Source organism: Nelumbo nucifera, chromosome 2 (assembly GCF_055504915.1).
Source record: "Nelumbo nucifera cultivar China Antique chromosome 2, China Antique-T2T, whole genome shotgun sequence".
Classification (NCBI taxonomy): Eukaryota; Viridiplantae; Streptophyta; class Magnoliopsida; order Proteales; family Nelumbonaceae; genus Nelumbo; species Nelumbo nucifera.
Genome location: NC_142650.1, coordinates 82,895,932 through 82,923,833, shown reverse-complemented (window position 1 = coordinate 82,923,833; position 27,902 = coordinate 82,895,932). Strand labels below are relative to the sequence as shown.

The following is a 27,902-nucleotide window of genomic DNA, read 5'->3' as shown; positions in this document are numbered from 1 at the left end:
TGATTTCAATCGTTGGAATTTTGTTATGCAAAATTAATATATTTATATATATATGTACGGTTTCAAAATGTTTGCAAATGGTTTTAATTCCCGGGATCCATGTGAGTGGAGAGTGCGGCACTATTCCTTGCAGCCGAGGGAGAGGTCCTCTCTTGTCGGGCAGTGCTTGATCATTAAGGGCTGAGAGGTTAAGTGTAAGACCATTTAGGATAATACCTGATGAGCTAATCTTGCACCTGCCCATAGTCCCTGGGTTTTTATAAGATGGCTTGGCTCAGGATGAAGATCCTAGAACCGACCACAAAACCCGCAAGGGCTCAACTATATAAAGGCCAACCCCAATGACACAAGGTACACGTGATTTTTCTACTCTCTAGCTCTTTAGCTCTCAAAGCTTTCGGCTTGCATCACAGTATACTAACTTAAGCATCAGAGCGACCTCGCTGGGTTAGCCACCCCGGGTTCTCTGATCCGCTATCTTGTAGATTCACCTAGCTCGCTGCTCGACTGGAAGCTAGATCATCCTCCAACAGGAAGTAGTCAGATAACGCTACATCGAGTAGGATTTGCACCAAGCTTTTGCCAAATCATTCATGAATGTATTTCCTTAGTTTCTCATTCCATTCTATTCATTGATTCTGTAGAGTGATGAATCCTACCTACTAGGGGCCTCAGGCAAGGAGACCCTGTATCTCCTTACCTTTTTATTATTTTCATGGAATACTTAACTCGCATGATCTCCAAAGCTGAAAATGATAACCAAATCCAAGGTTTAAAAATCTCACCTCGAGCCCTAGCCATCTCTCACTTATTATTTGCTGATGACATTCTTCTATTCTTGAGAAGTCACGGAGATGAATTAGATTCTCTTAAAACCTTTCTCCACTAGTTTCGGAATCTTTCAGGTCAGTTCATTATTCTGTACAAATATGGTATCTATTTTAGTAAAAATACTCACTCAAAACATCAACAAAAGATTCAGAAACAACTCCAAATGAAAGCTCTCCCTGTAAATTCAAAATATTTAGGTCTCCCTTTAATTTGGGGACATAACAAGCATTCCCAATTCTATTTCATTTTGGAAAACCTTAAGAATAAACTTAATAAATGGAAAGCATCCACCATTAGTCAAGCAGGTAAACAAGTCCCCCCAACTATGTTTACAGGTCAAATTGTATACTGATTGTATTATTTTGACTGATGCAGGGAAAGTTAACCACTCTTTATTTTCCAACAGAATTATCATCCTAAATGTTCAATTACATTGTATCCAAATTGCAGGAGGAAAGTAAAAATTAAAATCTGTAGAAGAAACTGAACTTCTTGCTATCTATCAAGGAAGTATTTTGGCCCAACAACTTGGAAAATTTCATCCGATGATTTGTCTAGACTCCCAGATTGTTGTTCAAGCTCTTCAGAATCAAACATCGTTGCATTGGTGATCCTTAGGATTGTTACTAGAAACTCGAAATCTGCTTTTTGCTTTTAGATCTTTTTAGTTATATATTAATAGGAGGTATAATGTTCTTGGACATCAATTAGCAAAATGGAGTAAATATGTTATACAAGAACATTTTTTTATTACCTACTTATCCTCCTACTGTGGATGATGTCCAAAACTTTAAGCTGCTCCTTTTGTTAATATATTGTGATTTTACTTGTCAAAAAAAAAGATTCTCTCTTTCTAATTATTCTTCCTCTGCATCCTACTCACTACCTCCAGAACTAACTAACACCATCGTTACAATGTTCACCTTACAATAGGATATCTGGTTTTAGTTCCATAGGAGTGTACCAGGATGCCACCAAGAAAGAATGTCGTTGCCATCTCATGAGAAGAGCAGCACGCTCAGCAACCTATATCAAAGGATCTTGCACCAGATTTACAAGCACTAGGATCAAGATCCCACCATTGATCCATCTCGACTAATAGAGCAACACTAACATAATTCACCCTCATCGGGAGCTTCATCAAGAATGCCCTTGGCCACCATCACCAACATCCCGAGTCTCTAAAATATCAGACCCGAGGTCCCTGTTAGCAAGCAACGACTAGAGGGACTACTTGCACAAGTTATCTAGGGAGGAGCTGTTAGAATGCCTTCAATTGGTTGTCGAAGGCAGTTCCAACAGCAAGATCTACCAGTTCTTATACTAGAAGCCTTATAGCCCGCACATTGTGCAGAAACCTTACCCCCAAGGGTACTATCCCCCATCTTCCTAGCAGTAGTATGATGACATCAATAGCAATGCTAGGAGGTACATCAGTAAGTTTGAAGATGCATTTAGCCTACACATGGTTCACCAACTTGTCACTGGGAGCATTCAATATTGGGAGGATTTGGCTAAAAGGTTTTCTATCCAAGTGGTTCGTAGTGGAGACCAGGTTCACCATGGCTGATTTGAGGGGTGAGGCAATACACCAACAAGGAGTTGATGGTTTACCTGGAGAGGTTTTGTGTTGTCTCCCACTGTTAGATAATAATATGAAGATAGTAGTCTTCAAAGAATAGGTCAAACTTCATTGATTTATTAAATGATTATACAAGGCTGAATAATTACAAGTATAGAAAAGGAAGAATAAGGAAGGAGCTTCAGTAGGAAACTTCCTAAGAGGAGAGTTTCCTTTTTTCTTTGATTGGCCTCTCTATAGTAAGAACTCTTTGTATAGTAGATGGTCCTTCTTTAGTAGGAAGGCTAGAGCCTTCTTTGGTAGGAGATCTAGAGCTTTCTTTTGTAAGAGTTCTAGAGCTCTCTTTAGAAAGAAGGCTAAAGATATCTTTGGTAAGAGGAGGAGAGCTAAGGTTGGTTGACTCCTCAATACGCCCCCTCAAGTGAAAGTGGGCTGGAAGCACTCGAAGCTTGGACCGAAGTCACTTGAACCGGTGAGAGAAAATATGCTTAGTAAAAATATCAACAATTTGGTCCTGAGTGGGAAGAAACTACACCACCAGAGACTTCTTAATAATAAGACATTGAAGAAAATGAAAATTGATCTCAATGTGTTTAGTACGGGCACAAAAAATGGGATGAGCTGCAAGATACGTGGCCCCAATATTATCATAGTAGAGAGTCGGTGATGACTAGATTCTGACTCCCATATCAGAGAGAAGAGAATTCAGCCATAAGAGTTCCGTGGTGGCATTAGCTAGAGCTCAAAATTCAGCCTCCGTGCTAGATCGAGCAATAGTGGGTTGTTTCTTAGCACTCCATGAGATTAAGTGAGATCCAAGAAAAATGCCATATCCCCTAGTAGACCATCTGTCATCAGGGCAGCCAGCCCAATTAACATCAGAGTAAGCAGTCAATGTATCCATTGTGTGAGCCAAGAAAAATAATCTGGTGCCAATGGTACCTTTAAGATACCACAGGATATGTTTAACTGCACTCCAATGTTCAGTAGTAGGAGCATGTAAAAAAATTGACAGACTTTATTAACTAAAAAGGCAACATCTGGCCGAGTGAGAGTGACATAATAAAGAGCACCTACAATGCTCCGGTACTGAGTGGGATCAAATAATGGTTCGCCATCAAACTGTGAGAGGCAAAATGAGGTGGCCATTGGACTAGAAACTGGTGTGGCCACAACAAGGTTAGTCTTTAGTAAGAGATCCAAAATGTACTTACGCTGAGAGAGAAATAAGCCTGTGGTATCACAGTGAAATTCAACACCAAGAAAGTAGTGCAATGACCCTAAATCTTTTAGGGCAAAAGTTTGAGACAAACTGCTAATAAGTTAAGACACATGAGTAGAAGAAGAGCCAATAAGAATAATATTATCAACATAAACAAGAATATATTGTGATCTGATCTTGATTGTAGATAAATAGGGAGGGGTTGCATTGTGAACCACGAAAACCAAGGTCATATAATCTACTGCTCAGTTGAGAGAACCAAGCGCAAGGAGCTTGTTTCAGTCCATAGAGGGCTTTATGAAGTTTGCAAACATGATGGGGATAATTTCTATCCTCAAAACCTTTTGGTTGACGCATATAGATAGTTTTAGTAATAAAACCATTAAGAAAGGCATTATGGATGTCCAATTGTCGAATGCCTCAGCCACGAGAAACTTTCAGTGAGAGAATATTGCACACAATTGTAGGTTTGACCACAGGGCTGAAAGTCTTAGTGAAGTCAACCCCTGGAACTTGAGTGACACCTTGGGTGACAAGACGAGCCTTGTAATGATCAATTGAACCATCATGGTTCCATTTGATTTTAAAAACCCACTTGGACCCAACGACATTCATAGAAGTATCATAGGGAGCTAACTCCCAAGTACCATTTTGAATTAATGCATGAAATTTGGCAGGCATGGTAGAGCGCCAATGAGGGGACTTAGCAGCCTATCCGTAAGAAGAGGGATCTTTTTCATGAGTAGTAACATTATGAAGTAGAGCAGATGGAAGAGGATGGCGAGTAGCAGATAAAGCTTGAGCTGATCTGGATGTCATAGACCTTGTTGCCGTGGAATGAGTGTGCATAGGAGGTCCTACAACAGGAGTTGTGTCGAGCAGTTCCTGAATAGGTCTGGTTCACTGAATTGGTAAGAAATCACCAGTGATGGATGCTTCCTATTCTGGTCCAGAGGAAGAAGTAGCAGATTCCTCATTAGTAACAAGTATAGACGGCAAGGAAGATCAAGGGCAAGAGCAGTAGGAGCTAGACACGTGTTAGCATTAATGATACCTAGAGAAGAGAGAATAATGCCAGTGGGAGTAGCAGGATTGGAAGATGGCGATGACTGTACAATCTCGAGAAAGGAGTGTTCATCAAAAACAACATGTCGAGCAATGATTTCTTTGTCAGTAGTGGGGTTGTAACAACAATACCCTTTGCGACTATTGCTGTAGCCAATGAAGATACAAGGAGAAGATTGAAAGTCCATTTTGTGTGAGTTATAAGGCCAAAGAAGAGGATAACATTTGCAACCAAACACCTTTAACATAAAATAATCAGGAGGTTTGCCAAACAACTTCTCATGAGGAGAGAGATTACCAAGTCTCGGAGTTGGTAGTCGATTGATAAGAAAGACTACAGTTTCAGCAGCATTGGCCCAGAAGGACTGGGGGAGAGAAGAGGATGCCAGTAGAGATAACGTGGACTCAATAACATGCCGATGTTTGTGTTCAGCATTGCCATTCTATTCATGTGTATGGGGATAGCTAAGACAGTGAGTAATACCAGCATCGTCAAGATAGCGAGAAAGAGAGCGAAATTCACCACCCCAATCACTCTAAAACATCTTGATTTTTGTAGAAAATAGAGTCTCAACATGATTCTTAAATTTAAGAAATGTATTAAACACATACGATTTCCTCTCAAGAGGAAAAATCCATGAAAATTTTGAATATGCATCCATAAATAAAACATAATATCAAAATCCTTTATTGGACAAAACTGGGGCAGGTCCCCATACATCAGAAAATACTAATTCAAGAGGAGAAGAAAAAGTTGTATTCGAAGATGATAAGCTTGAACGATGGGCTTTTCCCATCTGGCAAGCTTCACACACAAAAGGACAACTAATAGATCTAGAATAAGGTAGACCAAATTTAAAAATAATGTTTTTCACAACTCTTAAAGAAGCATGCCCAAGTCGTTGATGCCACTCTACCAAGGAGGTTTTCTCGCCAACAAAAGCTACCAAGTTTTTTGTCTTGTGCTGAATTGCTCCAGGAAACTGATAGAGTCCATCTCTACTGGGTCCTAGGAGTAAAGCTCTCTCAGCATGATCCTTCAAGACAAAGAATCCAACTAAAAATTCAAAGATTAGATTATTGTCCTTGGTAAATCTACTTACAGAGAGCAAATTCTTAGTAAGAGAAGGAACATGAAAAATATTCTTAAAGGAAAACTGATTATGAATGCAAACTAGAGAAGCCAGCCCTGTATTATTTGTAGTCAAACCTATGCCATTACCAATCTTGATTTGACCAGAACCTTGATGTTTGGTTCGAACTTGCAGGTTATCAGCATCCGGTGTCATATGATGAGTGGTGCCATTGTCCACATACCAGATCAAATCAAATCTAGATCCAGACATAGAGTCGTTATGGGGTACGCCGCTGTGAAAGGTTGCAGGATCTACTGGATGCGAGCTGCTCTCTCCTTGATAGGAGAGATCGAACCATTTGTAACACTTCAGTGCACCATGTCCTGGTTTGTTACAAAGTTAACAGATAATGCTATTTCCTTTTCTATGACCTTGTCCATGGCCTAAGGGTTGACCACCATGCCCCCTGCCTCTGCCACGATATTTGCCACTCCTACTTTGATTATATGAGTTCTAAGAGGACTTAAAATTGTAGTAACATTTTATTATTCATAGAAGCATTCGCATTAGGACTTTCACTAGAAAAATTATGTTGTAAAAGCCAAGATTCATGACTCAAAAGTAACCCAAGAACATCATTAATGTTGAGCTGATCTACATTAGTTCGATTTGTGATGGCTGTAATAAGAGATTCATACTCACTTCCCAAACCAGATAAAATATATAGAACCAGATCTTCTTTTTCTACTAGTTCCAAAACTACAGAAAGGTTATCTATGATGGTTTTGGCTTTTTGGACATAATCATTGATGGAGAGATTTCCTTTCTTGAGGTTTTGAAGTTGGCGCCTAAGCTGTAGTACCCTAGATCGAGAATGAGAGGGGAATGATCTTTCTAGAGCACTCCAGATTTTGGCAGCTGTAGAAAGTCTAACAACTTGTACTAGGACTCCCTCAGTTAGAGAGGCAACGACCCAGCTTAGGACCAGCTGGTCTAACTGTACCCAGGTAGAGAAGTTTGGATTCAGAATTCGCTTACTATTATCATTAGGATCTGGTATTTCTTCTAAAGGAGGCTTGTCTAATCCATCAATTAGCCCCATTATTTGTAAGCTCGAAGTACTAGAAGCAATTGAGTTTTCTAGAGAAGAAAATTGTCGCCATTAAGTTTGACTGTTAGATAATGAGAGATATTGGGAATTGAGTTGATGCTCATAGGTAGAAAAGAAATTTGGGAAGGGGTTGAGCTTGAGCTCATTGCTTCAGATGCATTGAAGGTATTGTAAGCCATGACTCTGATACCAAGTTAGATAATAATATGAAGAGAGTAGTCTTCAAAGAATAGGTCGAACTTCATGATTTATTAAATGATTATACAAGGTTGAATATATACAAAAAGAATAAAGAATAAATTGGAAATAATTATAAGTATAGAAACAGAAGAATAAGGAAGGAGCTTCAGTAGGAAACTTCCTAAGAGAAGAGTTTCCTTTTTGCTTTGATTGGTCTCTTTATAGTAAGAACTCTTTGTATAGTAGCTAGTCCTTCTATAGCAGGAAGACTAGAGCCTTCTTTGGTAGGAGATTTAGAGCTTTCTTTGGTAAGAGTTCTAGAGCTCTCTTTAGCAGGAAGGCTAGAGCTATCTTTGGTAAGAGGAGGAGAGCTAGGGTTGGTCGATTCCTTAATACCCACAAGCTCCATGATGATAGGTGAGGGAATCCAATCTAGTGAAGCAGTGCATTAGAAACATGTACCCACACGACTGCGCCAACCTGGAGAACCTAAACCTACAAACTTCACTAGTTTGTGGCAGTGCGCAAGGAGAACAACCTGTTGTACCTTGAAGAGGCTAATAGATGACCGTAGATAGGGACCACAACATGAGGAGGTTTACGTAGCAAAAGGTACAAGTGTTCGTAGAGGAAGGAGAGGAGGAAGATGAAGGTTTAACTCATTGTGATAGCCACCCTGACCCATTTACTTGCAATAAGTAGGAGGTACTGACCATTATAGAAAGGCTACTCGTGAATGGGAAGATTGAACGACCAACAATGGCACAACTGCCTATAGAGGAGTTTCACCAGTAAGTCTCATACAACATTAACATTATGGATTGCTACAGGATTTGGAAGTATTTTGAGGAGTTTATGCAGCTGAAGGACCCCTCCCAAATGCTCATTGGGAGAGTAGACGACCAACCTTTGCCACCTCACCATTCCATGGGGAGCATCAGCATAATAAGTGGCATCGTGTTAAATATGGTGTCGCCTGCAGTGCTTATGAAAAGGTTTCTCAAAAACAAACAACTCTAACAAATTGTATGCCCTTAGCTTCAATCCGATTTGATGTACTTTTGTTATTTAGTGGAAATAAATAAAGTGCATGTTTGATTCATGTTGTTTGGTTTAATTCTGTGTAAGACCCTAAAACTGGACACTTATAGAGACACGTGTTAGTTTTAAATATTCACAGCCGTTGGATAAGTCTGGGGAGATTTATCCTGCCAAGGCTTATACTGGTGTGCCACCAAGTGTTGGGATGGCCTGTCTCAGCCACTAGGGTAAGACCCGAGGCACATGCAGTATGGAATTACTTGAATCCTTGAACCGGACCAGATTTCCAGTGTTGCCATGGACCTTGGAGACAGATGGGCAAAATTGGAAAGTTACACCTGACCCCTAGACTCGATTATGACATTTCACTAGGTGTCGGATCAGACTGTCTTTGATATGCCAATCAGTGAGATCCTTAGATGGGGATCAAAACTTGGGTATGTTGGGACAGTCTGAGAATTCATCTGAGTGGGTGATCATAGTGACAGGATCGGCCCCTTTGTCGGACAAAGGGTAATGATCGGGAATGCACTCTCTCTGATGGAAACCAAACTGCCGGCAGTTGATTTCAATCGTTGGAATTTTTGTTTTGCAAAATTAATATATATATATATATATATATATATATATATATATATATATATATATATATATATATATATACGGTTTCAAATTGTTTGGAAATGGTTTTAATTCCCAGGATCCATGTGAGTGGAGAGTGCGGCACTGTTCCTTGCAGCCGAGGGAGAGGTCCTCTCTTGTCGGGCAGTGCTTGATCATTAAGGGCTGAGAGGTTAAGTGTAAGACCATTTAGTGTTAGACAGTTTTGTATGCCCTTAGCTTCAATCAGAATGATGTACTTTATGAGTTTATAGTAAATGAATAAAGATACATATTTGATTCATGTTCCCTTGGTATGTTTCTGTGTAATACCCTTAAACTGGACACTTAATGAGACTCGTGTTAGTTTAGAATGTTCACAGCCAGTGGGTCGGTCTGGGGAGACCTATCCTGACAAGGCTGACACTGTAGTGCCACCAAGTCGGTTGGGGTGGCTTGTCTCAGCTGCCAGGGTGAGACCCTAGGCACATACAGTGTAGGATTAATTGAATCTTTGAACTGGACCAGATTTCCAGTATTGCCCTGGACCTTGGAGATTGATGGGCAAAACTGGAAAGTTACACCCGACCCCTAGACTCGATTATGATACTACACTAGGTGTCAGATTGGGCTGTCTTTGATGTACCAATCAGTGAGATCCTTAGAAGGGGTCAAAACCTGGGTATGTTGGGACTGTCCGAGAATTCATCTGAGTGGGTGATCATAGTGACAGGATCAGCCCCTTTGTCGGACAAAGGTAATGATCGGGGATGCACTCTCACTGATGGAAAGCAAGACTGCCGGCAGCCGATTTCAACCGTTGAGATTTGTTTTGCAAAATATATTTTATATAAGATATAAAAATACATATATTATGGTTTCTAAAATGTTTGCAAAAGGTTTTAATTCCCGGGATCCATAGAAGTGGAGAGTGCAACACTGTTCCTTGCAGCCGAGGGAGAGGTCCTCTCTTGTCGGGTAGTGTATGATTATTATGGGCTGAGAGGTTAAGTGTAAGACCATTGAGGATAATACCTGATGGGCTAATCTTGCATCTGCCCACACTCCCTGGGTGTTACAAGGTGGCTTGGCCCAGAGACCACTTAGTGTAAGTGTTGGGCCCATAGAGCCCATTTGATGGGTTTCAAGGGGTGCACTGTCATTAACAGTGTATTCGGCCAGGCCTTGTAACAAAGGCTGGGCCGAACCCATGTGGCTGATGTGTAGATCAATGCTTGGGTCCCACGCCATACAAGGAAGCCCAACTGGGCAGCAATTTGGAAGCCTTTTGAGTACATAACCTTAAATGGGCCTTAAGCCCATTTCGAACTGGGCTGATTTGATCAGTCATTTAAAGGGGGCGAAGTCTGAAGTGGGTCAGCTAAAAGGATTGGGCTTAGACCCTATCCACTCAGAGAGTCCATGATCTAAATAAGATTTAGATCTGGAAACCTCCTAATTAGATTAGGAGACAGCTGATCTTATCTGCAGATAAGATAAGGGTTATCCCTTATCACTAAGGGACTTCTAACCCAAATATGATTTGGATTAGCAGCTCCTAATCTGATTAGGAGCTGATCCCTTTTGAGATTATAAAAGGGGAAGGGGGCGGCAGCCTACTACACAACAACATCCATAGCATTCTTCTCTTTGAAGAAAGAGAGATTGAGAGATTTCCTGCATACTGCGAATTCTCTCCTGCCGCCACCTTCCTGTTTTTGCCATTCCTTCAGTTCGATCTCCAGTTCTTGGGAGCAATCAAGATTGGATCTTGATTTCAATCTTTTAGGGAAAAGATTGATTGGAGCTGTACTCAAGTCGTCCAGTTGATTCTTGTGAAGGGTCAAGTTCTTTTGAAGAACATTGCTGATTCTGCTCCATCCTTCACTGCGCCATCTTCAGTGGGAGCAGATTTTGGATCCTTCCTTGGGCGTGAACACCTCCATTGGGAGAAAGTATTTCTCCGTATCAGGTATAATCCTCTCCCACTCCTTTTGGTTCAGATCTGGTTCAGTTTATGGTTCAAGATTGATCCTTGAAAATATGATTTTCTAAATAGGGAATACGATTCCCAGTTGAAGGGAGAGAAAAATTTTTGAAATTCGCCCCTTATTCCGCAATCTTTGGGCGTCCATAGGATGGATCTCTCATCCCTTCATTTAGGGTAGTACCTGATGGGCTAATCTTGCACCTGCCCACAGTCTCTGGGTTTTTTATAAGATGGCTTGGCCCAGGGACCACTTAATGTAAGTGTTGGGCCCATAGGGTCCATATGATGGGCTCAGGGGTTTACTGAGTCTTTCAGTGAATTTGGCTGGGCCTTGTATTAAAGGCTAGGCCGAACCCATGTGGCTGGTGTGTAGATCAATGCTTGGGTCCCACGCCATACAAAGAAGCCCAACTGGGCAGCAGATTGGAAGCTAGTTGAACACTGAACATCTAATGGGCCAAAAGCCCATTTCGGGCTGGGCTGATATGATCACCCATCTGTGGGGCGAATCTGAGATTAATGTTAGTAAAAGGATTGGGCCTTTGACCTTATCCACTCTAGGAGACCAAATTCAAATTAGATTTGAATCTGGTAACCTCCTGATAAGATCAGGAGTAAACTAACTTAATCTACAGATAGGATTAAGATAATCCCCTATCCAAATACAGATTTGGATTGGGATAACTCCTAATTAGGAGGTTTTCTTAATCAAGAAGAAAAGAGGAGAAAAACAAGAAAGAAAACACATCAGAATTCGAACAAGGGTTTTGGTGGAAAGAAAACTCCCTGCGAATTGAGATTAGATCTCATTCATACTCCAGCCAAAAGAAAAGCAGTTCAGCCATCTTCGCCCTTGGAGTTCTCCTCCTGCCGCCGCCATCTACTTTTGCAAGATTCGATCTTTGCAGAAATAGGAAGTCAAGAAATTAGTTCTTGACATCAGTCTTGCAAGAAAGACTAAAGAAGATTCGGTGTTCAGAGTTTCCATAGGATCCTTGCGAAGGATCCAGTGTGTAGGACACACCCTGCTGGTTCCGTTCCATCCACAGCTGTGTCATCTTCAGCAGGAGCGGATCTTGGTTTCTTCTTTGGGCGTGAACACCAACTTTGGGAGATATTGCTTCTCCGGATCAGGTATAATCCTCCCTTTTTCCTTTTGGTTCAGATCTGGTTCGATTTGGTTCAGATAAGATCCTTGAATATGGTATTCTAAATTTAGGGAATACGATTCCTAGTTGGAGGAAGGTAGAAAAATTTTTGAAATTTGCCCACCCATTCCGCAACCTCTTTGGCGTCCATTAGATGGATTCTACCATTCCTTCAGGCTAATGCCTTAACAGAAGTGTTGATAAAAGGAACTAGACAAAGGATTGGGGTCATCTCAGTCGGTCCTAAGGACATGATGGCCGATGATCCCCACTACAATAAGCCCCTATATGTGATCGAATGCCTCAACAACTACTAGGCGAAGAGGATGCTAATAAATGCAGGAAATTCGATGAATGTGGTGTCAATTTATACCTTGTGGGCCATCGTTATTGAGGACACCGAAGGCAAAAGCATGAGCATGGAGATCACAAACTTCAATGCTAATGTCTATCGGACCCTTAGCTTGTGGATGTTGCAAGTAGAGGTTGGGTGCTTGTCAGCACCCGATTTTTTGCTTAGTCCCCTCTCCAACCCACTTCTCACGCTACTTGATGCTCGATCAGACCACACAACTCTTTTTAGAACATGTTTAAAGCCATAGTAAACAAAATCTCAACTCAAATACACTTAAATCCATAGTTAAATCCATGAGATTCCCTTTCGATGGTATGGTTGTGCCATAGCACCACACCTATTACACGATCAGACTCCATTACATGAAGCAAAATTTAAGAAACCAATCACACCATGTTTTGGCTTTAAATTCCTTGATTCCACTATTTATCCATCAAAGATTTCACTTCAACGAATTTGACACTACGATACTTCCTTAGCCTAAAACCTACGATCCATATAACCCTAACACAATCAAACCCTTCCTACAGCCTCTTAATTCAATTCCATGACTCTTCATCTAATTTCAGCCAAAGACTTCCACGTTTACCCATCCATTAAGCAGAGATTCTATTTTGATTGGTCAAAATACCCCCAACCCACATTCCCATGATTCCACCACCTCTAAAGCCACCATCCACTCCCATTGGATCCAAACATCCCAAGATGCTCATCCACTAAATTTCAGACCTTAAAATGATTATTTTACCCCTCATTTAAAAAGATTCCAAATAAACTACATTCATTGCCTAATACTCTTGAAATTCGAATGCATCATCTGATGCCTCCAAAACCCATCAAAGCCTCTCAATTGACGATCTGTCAAATTTCAAACCTTAAAATGATTGTGTTACCCTTTGTTTAAAAAGATTTTAAATAGACCACTCTCGTTACCCGGTACTCTCCAAATTGGAGATCACCATTGTAGCGCATCATCTGATTCCTCTAAAGCCCATCAAAGCCTTCCAATTGATGATCTGTCAAATTTTAGACCACAAAATGACTATTTTACCCTTCATTTAAAAAGATTGCAAATAAACTACCCTTATTATCTGATACTCTTCAATAGACATATTCATGAGTCGGGTAGCCCGACGGGCCAGCCCGGCCCGACCAAATCTTAGTCGAGCTTGGACATTATTTTAGGCCCTATGGCCTGACCTAAGCCTAGGCCCGACTTGATAACATATATTATATAATAAAAACATATTTTATTTAATAAAAATTATATATAATATTTTTCTGTGTTTTTCTTCTATTTTTTCATGTAATAGTGAGATCTTTTATTATTTTTGAGTTTTGAGGGATTTTAATATAAACAAAACACTTTTTTATTAAATAAAAAAGAAAAAAATTCTATTTTCAAAATTGTGATCGAGCCTAGGCTTAGGGCTTTATATGAGGGTTAGGCTCAGGCTCAAGACCTAGGCCCAATGGTGAGTTGGGCTCGAGCTTGGGCTTGAATGTATTTTGTTGATAGATAGGTAAAGCCCATCCTGAATCCGGCCCTACTTGGCTTAAGACCTAGGCCCGATAGTCGGGTCGGGCTCGGGCTCGGGCCTGAATATATTCTATTGATACATAGGCAAAGCCCGACCTAAACCTAGCCTGACCCAACCCATGAATAGGTCTACTCTCCATAGCCCTAGGATTTCCCACACCTTTCCCCATTAATTTTTGGCCCTAGGATAAGCCCTCACTTTTTAGAAACCCTAGGTTCCCCTATCCTTTTTTAGAAGTCTCAAAACACTCCCCACCCCTTTCTAAAGAAATGCAAAGTTTGTTTCTTTTAAGGGACATACGCTAGAATGGAATACAACCTTTTTAACTCCAAGAAAGACCAAATTTCGAACCTAGACAAATCTCTCTCACTTCTCCACTAAAATTTTGAACAAACCTTTATTCTTGACCCTCCCCAATGTCCCAAAGAGCTGAAAATGAAAATCTCTCCCTCTCTCTCTCTCTCTCTCTCTCTCTCCCCTCTTCTTCTTTGCATTGCAAGGTTCTCAACCGAAATCCCTTTCTCCCTTCTCATCCCCCACTCCATCCACTCTTCCAAAAACTGTTACAAGAGAGAAAATAAGAAAGAAAAATAAAGAAGCCTTCATTGTTCTCAGTTCAGTGGTAGCAAGAAGAAGAGAGAAACTAGAGGAAGAAGAAATTAGGAGGATCCCCTTCAGTTCGGCACAAAGGTTGGAGTGCCAACTTCCCAAGTTTGTCATCACATTTTCGTATTCTCTTTGGTGTCAAAGACGTGAGAAGCTCCTCTAGCATTATCAGTCCGTTTGATCTTCAAAACACTCCCACGTAGCCCTTTAACTGTTTGGAAGAAAGCTACATAGAGGCGTGTTTTTGCTTATCATGCTTTTGCTATTTTCTTTGTGTATTGGTGTAGTAAAATAATCTAGACTGAACTTATGTGTATTGTGTCTTTTATTGATCATCTATTTTTTAAGGATACAGGAAGATGGGTTTGTAGGATTTTGGTTTTGTTGGATTTATTAGTTTCTCTTTGTCTTCTTTTTTCTTTCTTGTTAATTAGTTCATTGTAGGGAGTAAGGGTAGGACTGATTTTCTTAAATACATGATTTCAGCCTTGGATTAGTGTTCATGATGGTTTAATTGCTTCATATCTACAGTGCTTACTAGGGCTTTTTCATTGTCTCTTTTTTCTAGTATGAACATGTGTTCTTGACCTTGTATTAGATTGAATTTGTTTATTGGGATAAGTTTTGTGTTTCCTAAACTGGTGGAGTGGAGGAATTGAGGATTAATTCTAAAAACGCATCTACTAATAGGAATCTATGAAATAATAAGAAGAAACAGGAGGAGATCCCCTAATTACTTTGCTTCTTTCTAGGTGTTCCAAAATAGATGTTACTTGTATAAGATCCCTTTGAATAAAAAAGAGAAGGGGATAAGTTCTAGTAGATTCATCTTACGATCAATAATTTAGAATCATAAATAGTTCAAGTAGTTATTTATTTATTTTTATGTACTAATGGGGCCCGTGCGATGTGCGGGCTAATAGATGAATGGCACAAGGAATCTTGATCAAGAATGACCAACTAATTAGTGGTGGCTCAGTTGGTACGTTAAACTGGCTGGTCCCATCAGAAATGTGGATTCGAGTCCCGCTACTTGTTAGACAGTGTATGCCCTTAGTTTCAATCAAAATGATGTACATTATGACATTTAATGTAAATGAATAAAGTACATATTTGATTCATGTTATTATGGTGTGTTTCTATGTAATACCCTTAAACTGGATACATATGAGACTCGTGTTAGTTTAGAATCTTGATAGCCATTGGATAGAGCTGGGGAGATTTATCTTGCCAAGGTTGACACTGATGTGTGGCCAAGTTGGTTGGGGTGGCTTGTCTCACCTGCCAGGGTGAGACATGAGGTACATGCGGTGTGGGTTTTCTTGAAACCCTGAACCGGACCAGAATTCCAGTATTGCCCTGGACCTTGGAGATAGATGGGCAAAACTAGAATGTTACACTTGACCCCTAGATTCGATTATGATACTACACTAGGTGTTGGATTGTGTTGTCTTTGATATGCCAATCAGTGAGATCCTTAGAGGGGGTCAAAACCTGTGTATGTTGGGATAGTCTGAGAATTCATCTGAGTGGGTGATCATAGTGACAGGATCAGCCCCTTTGTCGAACAAAGTGAATGATCAGGGATGCACTCTCTTTGATGGAAACCTAAACTGACAGCAGTTGATTTCAACCATTGAAATTTGTTTTGCAAAATATATTTATATAAAGATATACATATATATATTATGGTTTCAAAATGTTTGCAAAAGGTTTTAATTCCCGGGATCCATGTGAGTAGAGAGTGCAACATTGTACCTTGCAGCCAAGGGAGAGGTCATCTCTTGTCGACCAGTGTTTGATCATTATGGGCTGAGAGGTTAAGTGTAAAACCATTGAGGGTAATACCTGATGGGATAATCTTCAATCTACCCACAGTCCTTGGGTTTTTATAAGGTGGCTTGACCCAAGGACCATTTTAGTGTAAATGTTGGGCCCATTAAGAGTCCATGGTGTTGGACACAAGGGTTCATTGTCTCCTACAGTGAATTCGGCCAGGCCTTGTAACAAAGGCTGGGCTGAACCCATGTGGTTGATGTGTAGATCAATGTTTGGGTCCCATGCCATACAAGGATAGCCAACTGGGTAGCAGATTAAGAGGGCTAGTGAGCACATGGACTTAATGAGCCTAAAGCCCAATTCAAACTGACTTAATAAGATTAATTAAAAGAGAGCGGTTCTGGGATTTAGATCAGCAGATAGGATAAGGGATTATCCCTATCCACTTAAAGAGTCCATATCCAAATAAAGATTTGGATCAGGAAACTCCTAATTAGATTAGGAAGGTTGATCTTTATCTACAAATAAGATAAGAGATTATCCTTATCTCTTAAAGAGAGTCTATATCCAAATAAAAGATTTGGATTAGGAAACTTCTAATGAGATTAGGAGAACCTCTCTTTAAAACTATAAATAGGAGAGCAGGGCGAACCCACAGGCATACAACAAAAATCACAGATAGTCTGCTGAATTAAGAGGGAAGACAATATACAGTTCGACTGCTTCTATCTTCTGCTCTTGTTCCTGCTCTTGCCGCCCTACCCAGTTCGATCTCCACCAGTGGGAGTGATCAAGAATAGTTCTTGATATTGCCCTTTGTTAGAAAAGGCAATCTGAAGTCGTGCTCACCAGTCCTCCATCATATTCTTGCTGAAGAATTTGGTTCTTGCTGAAGAACCGTCCTGCTGATTCTACTTCACCTCGCACCATGTCATCTTCGGTGGAAAGTCTTTCGTCTTCTCCTTGGGCGTGAACACCTTCATTGGGGGTTTACTATTACTCCATAGCAGGTATATCCCTCTACTCCCTTTTGGTTTTAGATCTGGTCCAGTTTTGTTTCAGATGTGGGAATCGCATTCCCACATGGGAGAGAGAGAAATTTTTGAGATTTCACCCAACCTTCCTGTAGGGTTCGGTCATACATATGATGGATCTCTCATCCCTCCAGTGATATCAGAACCAGATTCAAATATTGAACCAAATTAAATCAGATCTTGATCTACGCAAATGGGCAGAAGGCGTTCTACCCGATTTGCGCAGTTAGCGTTTTCTGGGAAATTGGTTCCCAGTTTTTGGGTGATTGATCTGAAATTAAATCTTTTTAAATCATATTTATATTTAGAATTGTTCTATATATTTTTCTTGATTTTTGGGCTGTTCGTACGAGGGAGATCGAATTCTTTAATGGCGCAAGAAATCTCCGCACCTGTTGTTCTTTTCATTCTTGGTCCGTAATTAATTATTTTTAATTTTTAGACGGAATGTATAGGAATTTAATTCTGATGTAATGTTAATAGAAAATAGGTTTTCTATTTTATTTCATTCGAAGATGAAGCAGATTGTGCAGAGGATAAATTTTGGCAGATTTGGGTTCAGCCATCTGCGATTTGCAGTTTTGGAAATTGCATGTTGCGATATAATTTTTGTTTTGCAGGGTAGCAGTCCTACAAACAGCCCTCCTATTGATTCTTGATTGTCTTGTATCAGTTATTTAATTTTATATCATCATTCTTGAATTAAATCTCAAATTAAAAATCAAACCCTAGACCCATTCGAACCAGATTGGACCAAACTGGTTGGACCGAATCTGTGGTTCGATGGGGGCTGTTCTCAGCCCTAATTTTTTACATATGGGTCCAAGAGTTGATGGTTAATTGCAAGATGCAATTCAGCGTTAAAACTGCTTTAGCCCATTTCAGCATAAAAGCTATATGGGCCGAACTGCTCTTTGCAATTCAGCCCATATACCTAGATAATATTAATCAGTAATATTTTAAAAACTTATGGGCATTACAGTTATTTAATTGATTGGATCAATTATGTTGTTCATGCATGTGATGTATGGATGTGTGGTGTGCAACGTTCATGGGCCATAAGTACTTGGCCTATGCTGATTCGATAGTGGCTCTTACGCACACCATGGCTGAATGCACATCATTGCCATGGTGTCCTTAAGATCATTGGATGGTCTCCCTTCATGGTGGGCCCCACACCAGCTTCCTCCCCAAGAGGAACCGTGCGGAACCCAAGCCGTTTAGAGCCCATCTAAATCTAGCTTTATAAAAGCCAGTGGAGCCACTTTGGTTTAACCTAAATAAAATTAGGGCGTAATATTTCGTTCCCTCCACTGAAATATGAGTGCATGTGATAGGGAGATTCATATAATGAACTCTCTAAAGGCTTTCAATCATTAACATGGAAGACTCTCTCACGGTACCTTGGCGTTCATGAATGATGATATAAAATGGAAGACTCTCTCATGGTACCTTGGCATTCAGTAATGAGGAAATGCACCATAAAATTGGGTTATCCATTTGTTGTTGGATCTGTTGGATTGTTTCATAAGATGAAAGGGGCATCATAGACCGATGTGGGAGAGGCCTATAATAAAATGGAAGACTCTCTCACGGTACCTTGGCGTTCACAAATATGATGGGTGAGCACTTGATGTGTGCGCATGCTACACATTATTTTTATTGCTTTATACATGGTTTTGATGATGATTCTTAATGATTTTTACCCTAATTGAGCTGAATTTCAGAAAATTGGGAATTTGGGACAATTTAGGATTAAGAGAACATAATACATGGTGATATGGCACCAAGGGGAGGACTTCGACCCACCAAGAGGAGGACTTCGGCCACCAAGGAGAAAGGCCCAACCGCAGCCCTATGGGAGGCTTCAAAAGGCGGCTGACTTTAGCAGAATTAGAAAGGAGGAGGACTCTAATCCAAAGGCTGCAAAGAAAAGTATAAAAGAAAAAGAAAGAGAGGAAGTTAGGGTTTGACCCCTTGACACAAGAATGAAGAGGAGAAGTGCTGGGAGAAGGATCACAAGGTTGCTGAAGGCGAATTGGAGAGGAGATTGAAGATTGATGCAGAATTCCTAAGTTGTCTTCTTCTTTGATTCTACGAATTTGGTAACCTAGATTCAATTAGGGTTTTTCTTGTTGAATATTTCTTTCTTTCTTTCTATTATGCGAACTATGATGGGTGTTAATTCAGATTTGTAATTAATATTTTAAGCTAATCCGATTTAGAGCAATTCAGTCGTGGGATTTCTTGATTAGGGTTTTCGATTATAAGAGTAGTTTTGGCTGAACTATTATTGTTTCTTGGATTATTTAAATTTCTTGAGAATGGGTTTAGGTAATAAGATCAACTGATCAAGAAAACGGATTGAATGTATCTTAGAGATAATATGCATGATTCATTTGGCATTCATTCAGCAAGAATTGATTTCCTTTGAATTATTTGTCCTTAATGCATCTATGGCGATTAAATTCTTGATAGAAATATAAGAGTTGTTGCTCATAGATAGAGTGGGCTGTGCTCGAAAGAGGCTGCTCATACAATTAGGAATTAGCCAACCCATGACTGAATTCAACTTCAGTTGGATAGCTTAATGGTGTAATTGCTGAACCGGTTCTGCTATTATTTTCATGAAGCACTTCCTCTCATCATTTAAGGCGGTTTGATCCAAGAATACTTAGGATAATTTGCTAATTAGGAGTTAAGTTTTTCTTTGTTTAACCTTTCGGATTGTCAGAGAACAAAAGGTTGATTCAGTACTAGTAATTGTTGGATTAATCCCTATGGGAACGATACTCTACTCATCAGTATATTACTTGATCGGCTTGTGCACTTGCTAGTGTAATCTAAACGCATCAAGTTTTTGGTGCCGTTGCCGCGGATTATCACAACAATATTAGGAACCATCTACTGTTGTTAATATGATTTTGTACAATATGTTCATGATATGTGTGTATTAGTATCTTTATGACTTTGACTTGTTCAGTTTATGACACGCAGAAGTGAAAAGGAGAGCATCATCTACGATTCAGAGATTGAACAAACTCTCCACCGTCGCCTTAGAGCTTCTAAGCAAGGGAAAGCTTAAAGTACAAACATGGCCGAGCAAAGGACTATGATGGACTATGCCAAACCAACCCTCACCGGGGCAGCCTCGAGCATTGTGAGACCAGCAATAGCTGCTAACAACTTTGAGATCAAACCAACAATCATTCAGATGATCCAGAACACAGTTCAGTTCTACGGCTTGGCTAATGAAGATCTGAACACTCACATCGCCACTTCTTGGAGATATGTGACACATTCAAGCACAATGGGATGATATCACCACTTTCTCTCAGCAGGATGGGGAATCATTGTATGAGTCATGGGAGCATTACAAAGAATTACAGAGGAAGGTCCCTCATCATGGACTTCTCGTATGGCTCCAAGTTCAAACGTTCTACAATGGATTGACTAAAGCAAACAAAACCATTATGGACGCTGCAGCTGGGGGATCCATTAACAACAAGACCCCTGAAGTTGCCCATGCACTTATTGAGGAAATGGCTGCAAATAATTATCAGTGGCATTCCGAGAGAGCCCAAGTTAGGAGACAACCCGGCCATCACAATGTAGACACCTATACAGCACTATCTGCACAAATCGGTGCCCTCAGCAAGAAGATCGATGAAATGTAGTTGGCAGCCATACATGTTCAGGCCGTAGCCTGTCAATGGTGTGGGGGAGGTCATATCAGCACCAAATGCCAAGTTGGAAATCAGTTCATGTAGTCCCCCAAGCAAGTAGATTTCGTAGGGAATTTGCAAAGGCAACAAGGCAATCACTATCCTCGTGCCTTTAACCCCGGATGGAGGAATCACCCCAATCTGTCTTGGTCAAATCAAAATGCGGTGAAACCCCTCCCTCAAAATTTCACTCAGCCAGAAAAGAAATCTAATCTAGAGGAGCTAATGACAAAGTTCATATCATGTGCAGAAACAAGATTTCAAAATCAAGAGGCATCGATCAAGAATTTGGAGACTCAAGTGGGGCAGTTGGCACAGATGATATCTTCTAGAGTCCAAGGTACCTTGCCCAGCAATACAGAAGCAAATCCAAGGGAACAAGTGCAAGCCATTACCTTGAGGAGTGGTAAGGAGCTGCAAGAGGTGGAGAAGAAAACAAAGGAAGAAGGTAAGACGGGTGCAACCCTAGAAACTGGAGAAAAGGAGGAAGAGCAGGCTGATTCAAGGAAAGAGACAAGCCAAAAGCCACAACTGCCATTTCCTAATAGGCTTAAGCAACACAAAATGGAAAAGGAATTCGATGAGTTTCTTGAAATTTTCAAGAGTTTGCATATTAACATTCCTTTTGCAGATGCCTTAGCCCAGATGCCGCATTATGCAAAGTTCCTTAAGGAAATCTTGGCGAACAAAAGGAAATTGGGAGACGTGGCTATAGTTGCACTGAATGAAGAATGCTTAGCAATCCTCCTCAACAAGCTGCCTCAGAAACTGAAAGATTTAGGCAATTTCACTATTCCTTGCACTATAGGTAGTTTAAGGATTAATAAGGCATTGTGTGATTTAGGAGCTAGTATAAATCTGATGCCCTATTCTATTTTTAAGAAATTAGGGTTGGGTGAACCCTAACCCACTAGAATTGCATTGCAATTAGTTGATAGGTCCATCAAGCATCCTAGGGGAATCATAGAAGAAGATGCACTTGTTAAGGTTGACAAATTTATTTTTCCCGTTAACTTCATAGTGTTAGACATGGAAGAGGACGTTGACGTCCCACTTATCCTAGGGCGACCCTTCCCAGCTACAGGAAAGGCAATGATTGATGCCCAACAAGGGCAACTCAGCCTTAGGATTCAAGATGAGGAAGTAATTTTTAAAATGTCTGATGCTATGAAACATGCACCTTCTAGTGATGATTCATGTTATATGATAGATGTCATTGATTATGTGGTTGGTGGGTGTTTTCAGGTTAACAGGTTGGCCGATCTCCTTGAGCTATGCATACAAGAAGGAGAAGCCTTAATGGGAGAAAAGGAAGAAATTCAAAGCATGTTGGCATACCTGAATGCCAATCCTCAGTTTCAAGGAAAGGGGTTCATCAAGTTGGAGAGCTTGGACAGACCCTCGATGCCAGAAAGCAAGTCTTCAATCGAAGAGCCGCCCACCCTTGAGCTGAAGCAACTCTCACCACTTCTAGAGTATGCCTTCTTAGAAGCACCATCAGCCCTACCAGTGATCATATCAGCAGCCTTGACCCCTTTGCAGAAGGAAAAACTGTTACGGGTGCTACGGGAACACAAGACAGCTCTAGCTTGGAAGGTAGTAGATATCAAGGGTATCAACCCGCCCATATGCACTCACAAAATTCTGATGGAGGATGGAAGCAAGCCCATGGTTCATCCCCAAAGACGCCTGAACCTGAACATGAAGGATGTGGTGAAGGCAGAAGTCATCAAGCTGTTAGACGCAGGCATTATCTATCCGATCTCTGACAGTTCATGGGTGAGCCCCGTCCAAGTAGTGCTGAAGAAAGGAGGCATGACTGTGGTACCGAATGCGAAGAATAAACTCATACCGACTAGGATGGTTACCGGGTGGTGTGTGTGCATTGATTACAAAAGACTAAACGAAGCCACACACAAGGATCATTTCCCTCTACCCTTCATCGATCAAATGCTAGAGAGGCTAGCTGGTCATGAGTTCTATTGTTTCCTAGATGAGTACTCGGGGTACAATCAGATACCAATTTCACCCGAAGATCAGGAGAAGACCACCTTCACATGTCCTTACGACACCTTTGCTTACAGGAGGATGCCATTCAGTTTATGCAATTCTCCAACAACATTTCAGAGGTGCATGATGGCTATATTTTTTGATATGGTGGAGAACTTCATGGAGATTTTCATGGATGACTTTTCGGTCTTTGGCTCTTCCTTCGATGCATATCTACATAACTTGGAAAAGGTACTCAAGTGTTGCAAGGACCCATTTAATGCTGAACTGGGAAAAATGCCACTTCATGGTGCAAGAAGGTATTGTGCTTGGACACAAGGTTTCACAGAGAGGGATAGAGGTTGATAGAGCCAAGGTGGAGACAATTGAGAAGTTGCCACCACCAACATCCGTCTGGTCTGTGAGAATCTTCTTGGGACACGCAGGATTCTATAGAAGGTTCATCAAGGATTTGTACAAGATAGCTAAGCCATTGTCCAATTTGCTGCAGAAAGATGTGCCCTTTGATTTTTTCACAAAGGAATGCCTGGAAGCGTACAACATCTTGAAGGACAAACTGATTAATGCCCCAATCATAATAGCATCGGATTGGACACTCCATTTTGAGTTGATGTGCGATGCGAGTGATTCAGTAGTTGGATCCGTTCTAGAACAAAGAGTGAACAAACATTTCCAACCAATTTACTATGCTAGCAGGACCTTGAATGGAGCTCAACAGAATTACACCACGACGGAAAAGGAACTACTAGCGGTAATTTTTGCTTTTGATAAATTTCATTCATATCTAATCTTGTCCAAGGTTATTGTGTATACAGATCACTCGGCACTCAGACATCTACTTGCAAAGAAGGATGCAAAGCCAAGGCTGATCAGGTGAACTCTGTTGTTGCAAGAATTTGATGTCAAAATCCGTGATAAGAAAAGCACCGAGAACCTGGCCGCGGACCATCTCTCCTGGTTAGAGGATTCAGATTTGGGAGGGAAGATGACCAGCACCCTCCGAGATGAGTTTCCGGACGAACAACTCTATTCAGTTCAGGTAGATACATCCCCTTGGTATGCTGATTTTGCAAACTATCTCATAGGAAACGTCCTCCTTCCTAATTTTTCATATCAGCAGAGGAAGAAATTCTTCTCTGATGTGAAATAGTATTTGTGGGAGGACCCCTTTTTGTATAAGCTTTGTGCAGATCAGATCATTCGGAGGTGTGTCCCCGACGAGGAGATGGAGTCGGTACTCCAATACTGCCATGACTGAGAAGCAGGAGGCCATTTTGGAGCCAACCATGGAATAGCCAAGGTGTTACAATCAGGTTTCTATTGGCCTACCTTGTTCAAGGATACTCACAGGTATGTGTCCACATGTGACCAATGCCAAAGGACATGTAACATCTCTCAACAAAATGAAATGCCTCTCACTAACATATGAATATGTGAAATCTTTGACGTATGGGGTATTGACTTTATGGGACCTTTCCCAAATTCTTTTGGAAATAAATACATCCTAGTTGTTGTTGACTATGTGTCCAAATGGGTGGAAGCCATGGCTTTACCCACAAATGACTCTAGGAGAGTAGCCCAATTCCTTAAGAAACTATTCACCCGATTCGGCACACCCCGCGCCATAATTAGTGATAGGGGAACTCATTTCTGCAACACCCAATTTGAGCGGCTAATGCAAAAATATGGTGTTACACATAAATTAGCAACTGAAAGAATGGTAGGATCCATCTAATGGACGCCATAAAGGTTGCGGAATGGGTGGGGCGAATTTCAAAAATTTCCTACCTTCTCCCAACTGGGAATCATATTCCCTGAATTTAGAATACAATATTCAAGGATCTACTTGAACCCTAATCAAACCAGATCTGTACCAAAAGATAAATGGGAGGATTATACCTGATCCGGAGAAGCAGTATCTCCCAAAGTTGGTGTTCACGCCCAAAGAATGCTCCAAGATCTGTCCCTGCTGAAGATGACACAGCTGTGGATGGAACAGAACCAGCAGGGTGCGTCCTACACACTGGATCCTTCACAAGAATCCCCTGGATGTACTGAACACTGAATTCTTTCAGTCTTTCTTGCAAGACTGATGTCAAGAACTGGTTTCTTGACTTTCTTTTCTGCAAAGATCAAATCTTGCAACAATGCAGATGGCGGCGGCAGGAGGAGATTTCCAGAAACGAAAAAGCTGAATTGTTTTCTTTTCTGGAGAGAATGAGATCTAATCTCAATTCGCAGGAACCTTTCTTGCTTACCAGAACCTCTTGGATCGAAATCTGATTTCCCTCTCTTGGTTCATTCGAAGATATCTCCTCTCTTTTCTTCTTGATTAAGAAATCTCCTAATTAGGAGTTATCCCAATCCAAATCAGTATTTGGATAGGGGATAATCTTAATCCCTTTCCCAGATAGAGTTAGCTTACTCCTGATCTTATCAGGAGGTTACCAGATTCAAATCTGATTTGAATTTGGTCTCTAAGAGTGGATAAGGCTAAGAGCCCAATCCTTTTTGCTAACTTCAATCTCAAATTCGCCCCATTGATGGGTGATCATATCAGCCCACCTCGAAATGGGCTTTTGGCCCATTAAGTATTCAGTGTTTAATTAGTTTCCAATCTGCTGCCCAGTTGGGCTTCTTTGTATGGCGTGGGACCCAAGCATTGATCTACACACCAGCCACATGGGTTCGGCCCAGCCTTTAATACAAGGCCCAGCCAAATTCACTGAAAATCTCAATGAACCCCTTGAGTCCATCGTATGAACCCTATGGGCCCAACACTTACATTAAGTGGTCCCTGGGCCAAGCCATCTTATAAAAACCCAGGGACTGTGGGCAGGTGCAAGATTAGCCCATCAGGTATTATCCTAAATGGTCTTACACTTAACCTCTCAGCCCTTAATGATCAAGCACTGCCCGACAAGAGAGGACCTCTCCCTCGGCTGCAAGGAACAGTGCCGCACTCTCCTCTCACATGGATCCCGGGAATTAAAACCATTTGCAAACATTTTGAAACCGTACATATATATGTAAATATATTAATTTTGCAAAAACAAAATTCCAACGATTGAAATCAATTGCCGGCAGTTTGGTTTCCATCAGAGAGAGTGCATTCCCGATCATTACCCTTTGTCCGACAAAGTGGCTGATTCTGTCACTATGACCACCCACTCAGATGAATTCTCAAACTGCCCCAACATACCCAGGTTTTGATCCCCACTAAGGATCTCACTGATTGGCATATCAAAGGTAGCCTGATCCAACACCTAGTGAAGTGTCATAATCGAGTCTAGGGGTCAGGTGTAACTTTCCAGTTTTGCCCATCTATCTCCAAGGTCCAGGGCAAGACTGGAAATCTGGTCCGGTTCAAGGATTCAAGTAATCCCATGCTGTATGTGCCTCGGGTCTTACCCTGATGGCTGAGACAGGCCATCCCAACACTTGGTGGCACACCAGTATCAGCCTTGGCAGGATAAATCTCCCTAGACTTATCCAGCGGCTGTGAACATTTAAAACTAACATGAGTCTCTACAAATGTCCAGTTTTAGGGTTTTACACAGAATTAAACCAAACAACATGAATCAAACATGTACTTTATTTATTTCCACTAAATAACAAAAGTACATCAAAATGATTGAAGCTAAGGGCATACAAAACTGTCTAACAGCAACCCCATATCACCCTCAAACTAGTGGCCAAGTCGAATTAGCTAACAGGGAATTAAAAAGAATTTTGGAGAAGACGGTAGACTCTTCAAGAAAGGACTGGTCCGTCAAGTTGGAGGATGCATTGTGGGCATAAGGACTGCATACAAAACACCTATTGGCATGTCCCCATATAGGTTGGTCTTTGGCAAACCATGTCATTTACCGGTTGAACTTAAGCATAAAGCGTATTGGTCCCTAAAACTCTTAAATTTTGATTTGCAGGCCACAGGTGCACAGAGACGAATGCAACTCAATGAGATGGATGAATTTAGACTTGCAGCCTATGAGAATGCCAAGATCTATAAGCAAAGAACCAAATGATGGCATGACAAATATTTATTGAGGCGTGACTTTCAGGTAGGACAGCAAGTACTATTATATAACTCACGCCTCCGGTTGTTTCCGGGTAAGCTAAAATCGCGGTGGTCTGGACCTTTCACCATATCACAAGTTTTCTCTCATGGAGCTGTAGAGGTCACTCACTCGACACAAGGCACATTTAAGGTCAATGGTCAGTGCCTAAAATCATATATAGCGGATGGAACATTGCCTACCCCATCAACTGTATACCTAGACGAGCATTGATCCCACTGGAATGTCGAGCTTCAAACAGAAAACAAGCGCTTATTGGGAGGCAACCCAATGTTGATAAGTAGTTTTTTTATTTGTTTGTTTTTATGCTTTCCTTTTTTTCATATCATTCAAGTTTTCTTTAGGGTCTTAATTTCGTAGATTGCTGATCACCCCTAGTATTTCTCATTCTCTCCTCCTAGTTTCTTTTGATCCTTAGCAGCTAGAGGGTCCAAACAAAGGAGCCACTTCAGATTTCAGAATGCTCTTCAGGGAAGTTCTCTAAATCCCCTCAGATGCTTGAAGTCGCACTACCCACATTGCTGAAATCATATTTGCAGTTTATCCATACGAACATTGAGGGCAATGCTCATGATAAGTGTGGGGGAGGCTATAGCTATGCACCTCAATCACCCCAATACATAAATGCATTGATAGGCTGCATAAACTGGTAATCTCCTAAATATTATTGATGTCTATAAGGTGAATTCCAAGAGAGAATACGATGAAGTGCTAGAATTTGTTCCTGTGATTTATCCAATTTTATCACAATACATGAGGATGAGGAAGTCGAATAGGACTTTCATTATGGCCAGCACTAACTCTATTCATGTGTATAGTGTACTTGGTTGAAGTTTTAATGAACATTTGAGCTATCAGTGAACATCATGAACTTCAGAATTGATTCAAAAAAAAAAAAAAAGAAAAGAGAAGAAGAAAGGACGAAGT

At 40.9% G+C, this 27,902-nt stretch overlaps 2 protein-coding genes and 1 non-coding gene across 3 annotated transcripts; 2 read left to right on the top strand and 1 right to left on the bottom strand.

Moving 5' to 3' along the window:
* Positions 1 to 20,255: 20,255 nt before the first annotated feature.
* On the top strand, positions 20,256 to 20,838 carry LOC148802383 (uncharacterized). The gene is made up of 2 exons (XM_088897886.1): positions 20,256 to 20,453; positions 20,503 to 20,838. The coding sequence occupies exons 1-2, from the start codon at positions 20,256 to 20,258 to the stop codon at positions 20,836 to 20,838; spliced, it is 534 nt and encodes a 177-aa protein (XP_088754012.1).
* On the bottom strand, positions 20,465 to 20,573 carry LOC148802384 (small nucleolar RNA R71). The gene has a single exon (XR_016083243.1). It is a non-coding gene; the product is annotated as a small nucleolar RNA R71 (small nucleolar RNA).
* A 273-nt stretch (positions 20,839 to 21,111) lies between the features above and the next one.
* On the top strand, positions 21,112 to 26,924 carry LOC104589245 (uncharacterized). Its single transcript, XM_019196307.2, has 4 exons — positions 21,112 to 21,694; positions 22,097 to 23,127; positions 23,225 to 23,647; positions 26,826 to 26,924. The coding sequence occupies exons 1-4, from the start codon at positions 21,112 to 21,114 to the stop codon at positions 26,922 to 26,924; spliced, it is 2,136 nt and encodes a 711-aa protein (XP_019051852.2).
* Positions 26,925 to 27,902: the final 978 nt, after the last annotated feature.

Coding starts and splice junctions, on each gene's coding strand:
- LOC104589245 (XM_019196307.2), top strand. CDS start 21,112: ATGACAAAGTTCATATCATGTGCAGAAACAAGATTTCAAAATCAAGAG. Junction 21,695..22,096: donor CACTATTCCTTGCACTATAG/GTAGTTTAAGGA, acceptor GTTATATGATAG/ATGTCATTGATTATGTGGTT. Junction 23,648..26,825: donor CGGAAAAGGAACTACTAGCG/GTAATTTTTGCT, acceptor TTTGATTTGCAG/GCCACAGGTGCACAGAGACG.
- LOC148802383 (XM_088897886.1), top strand. CDS start 20,256: ATGGCCGAGCAAAGGACTATGATGGACTATGCCAAACCAACCCTCACC. Junction 20,454..20,502: donor TCGCCACTTCTTGGAGATAT/GTGACACATTCA, acceptor TTCTCTCAGCAG/GATGGGGAATCATTGTATGA.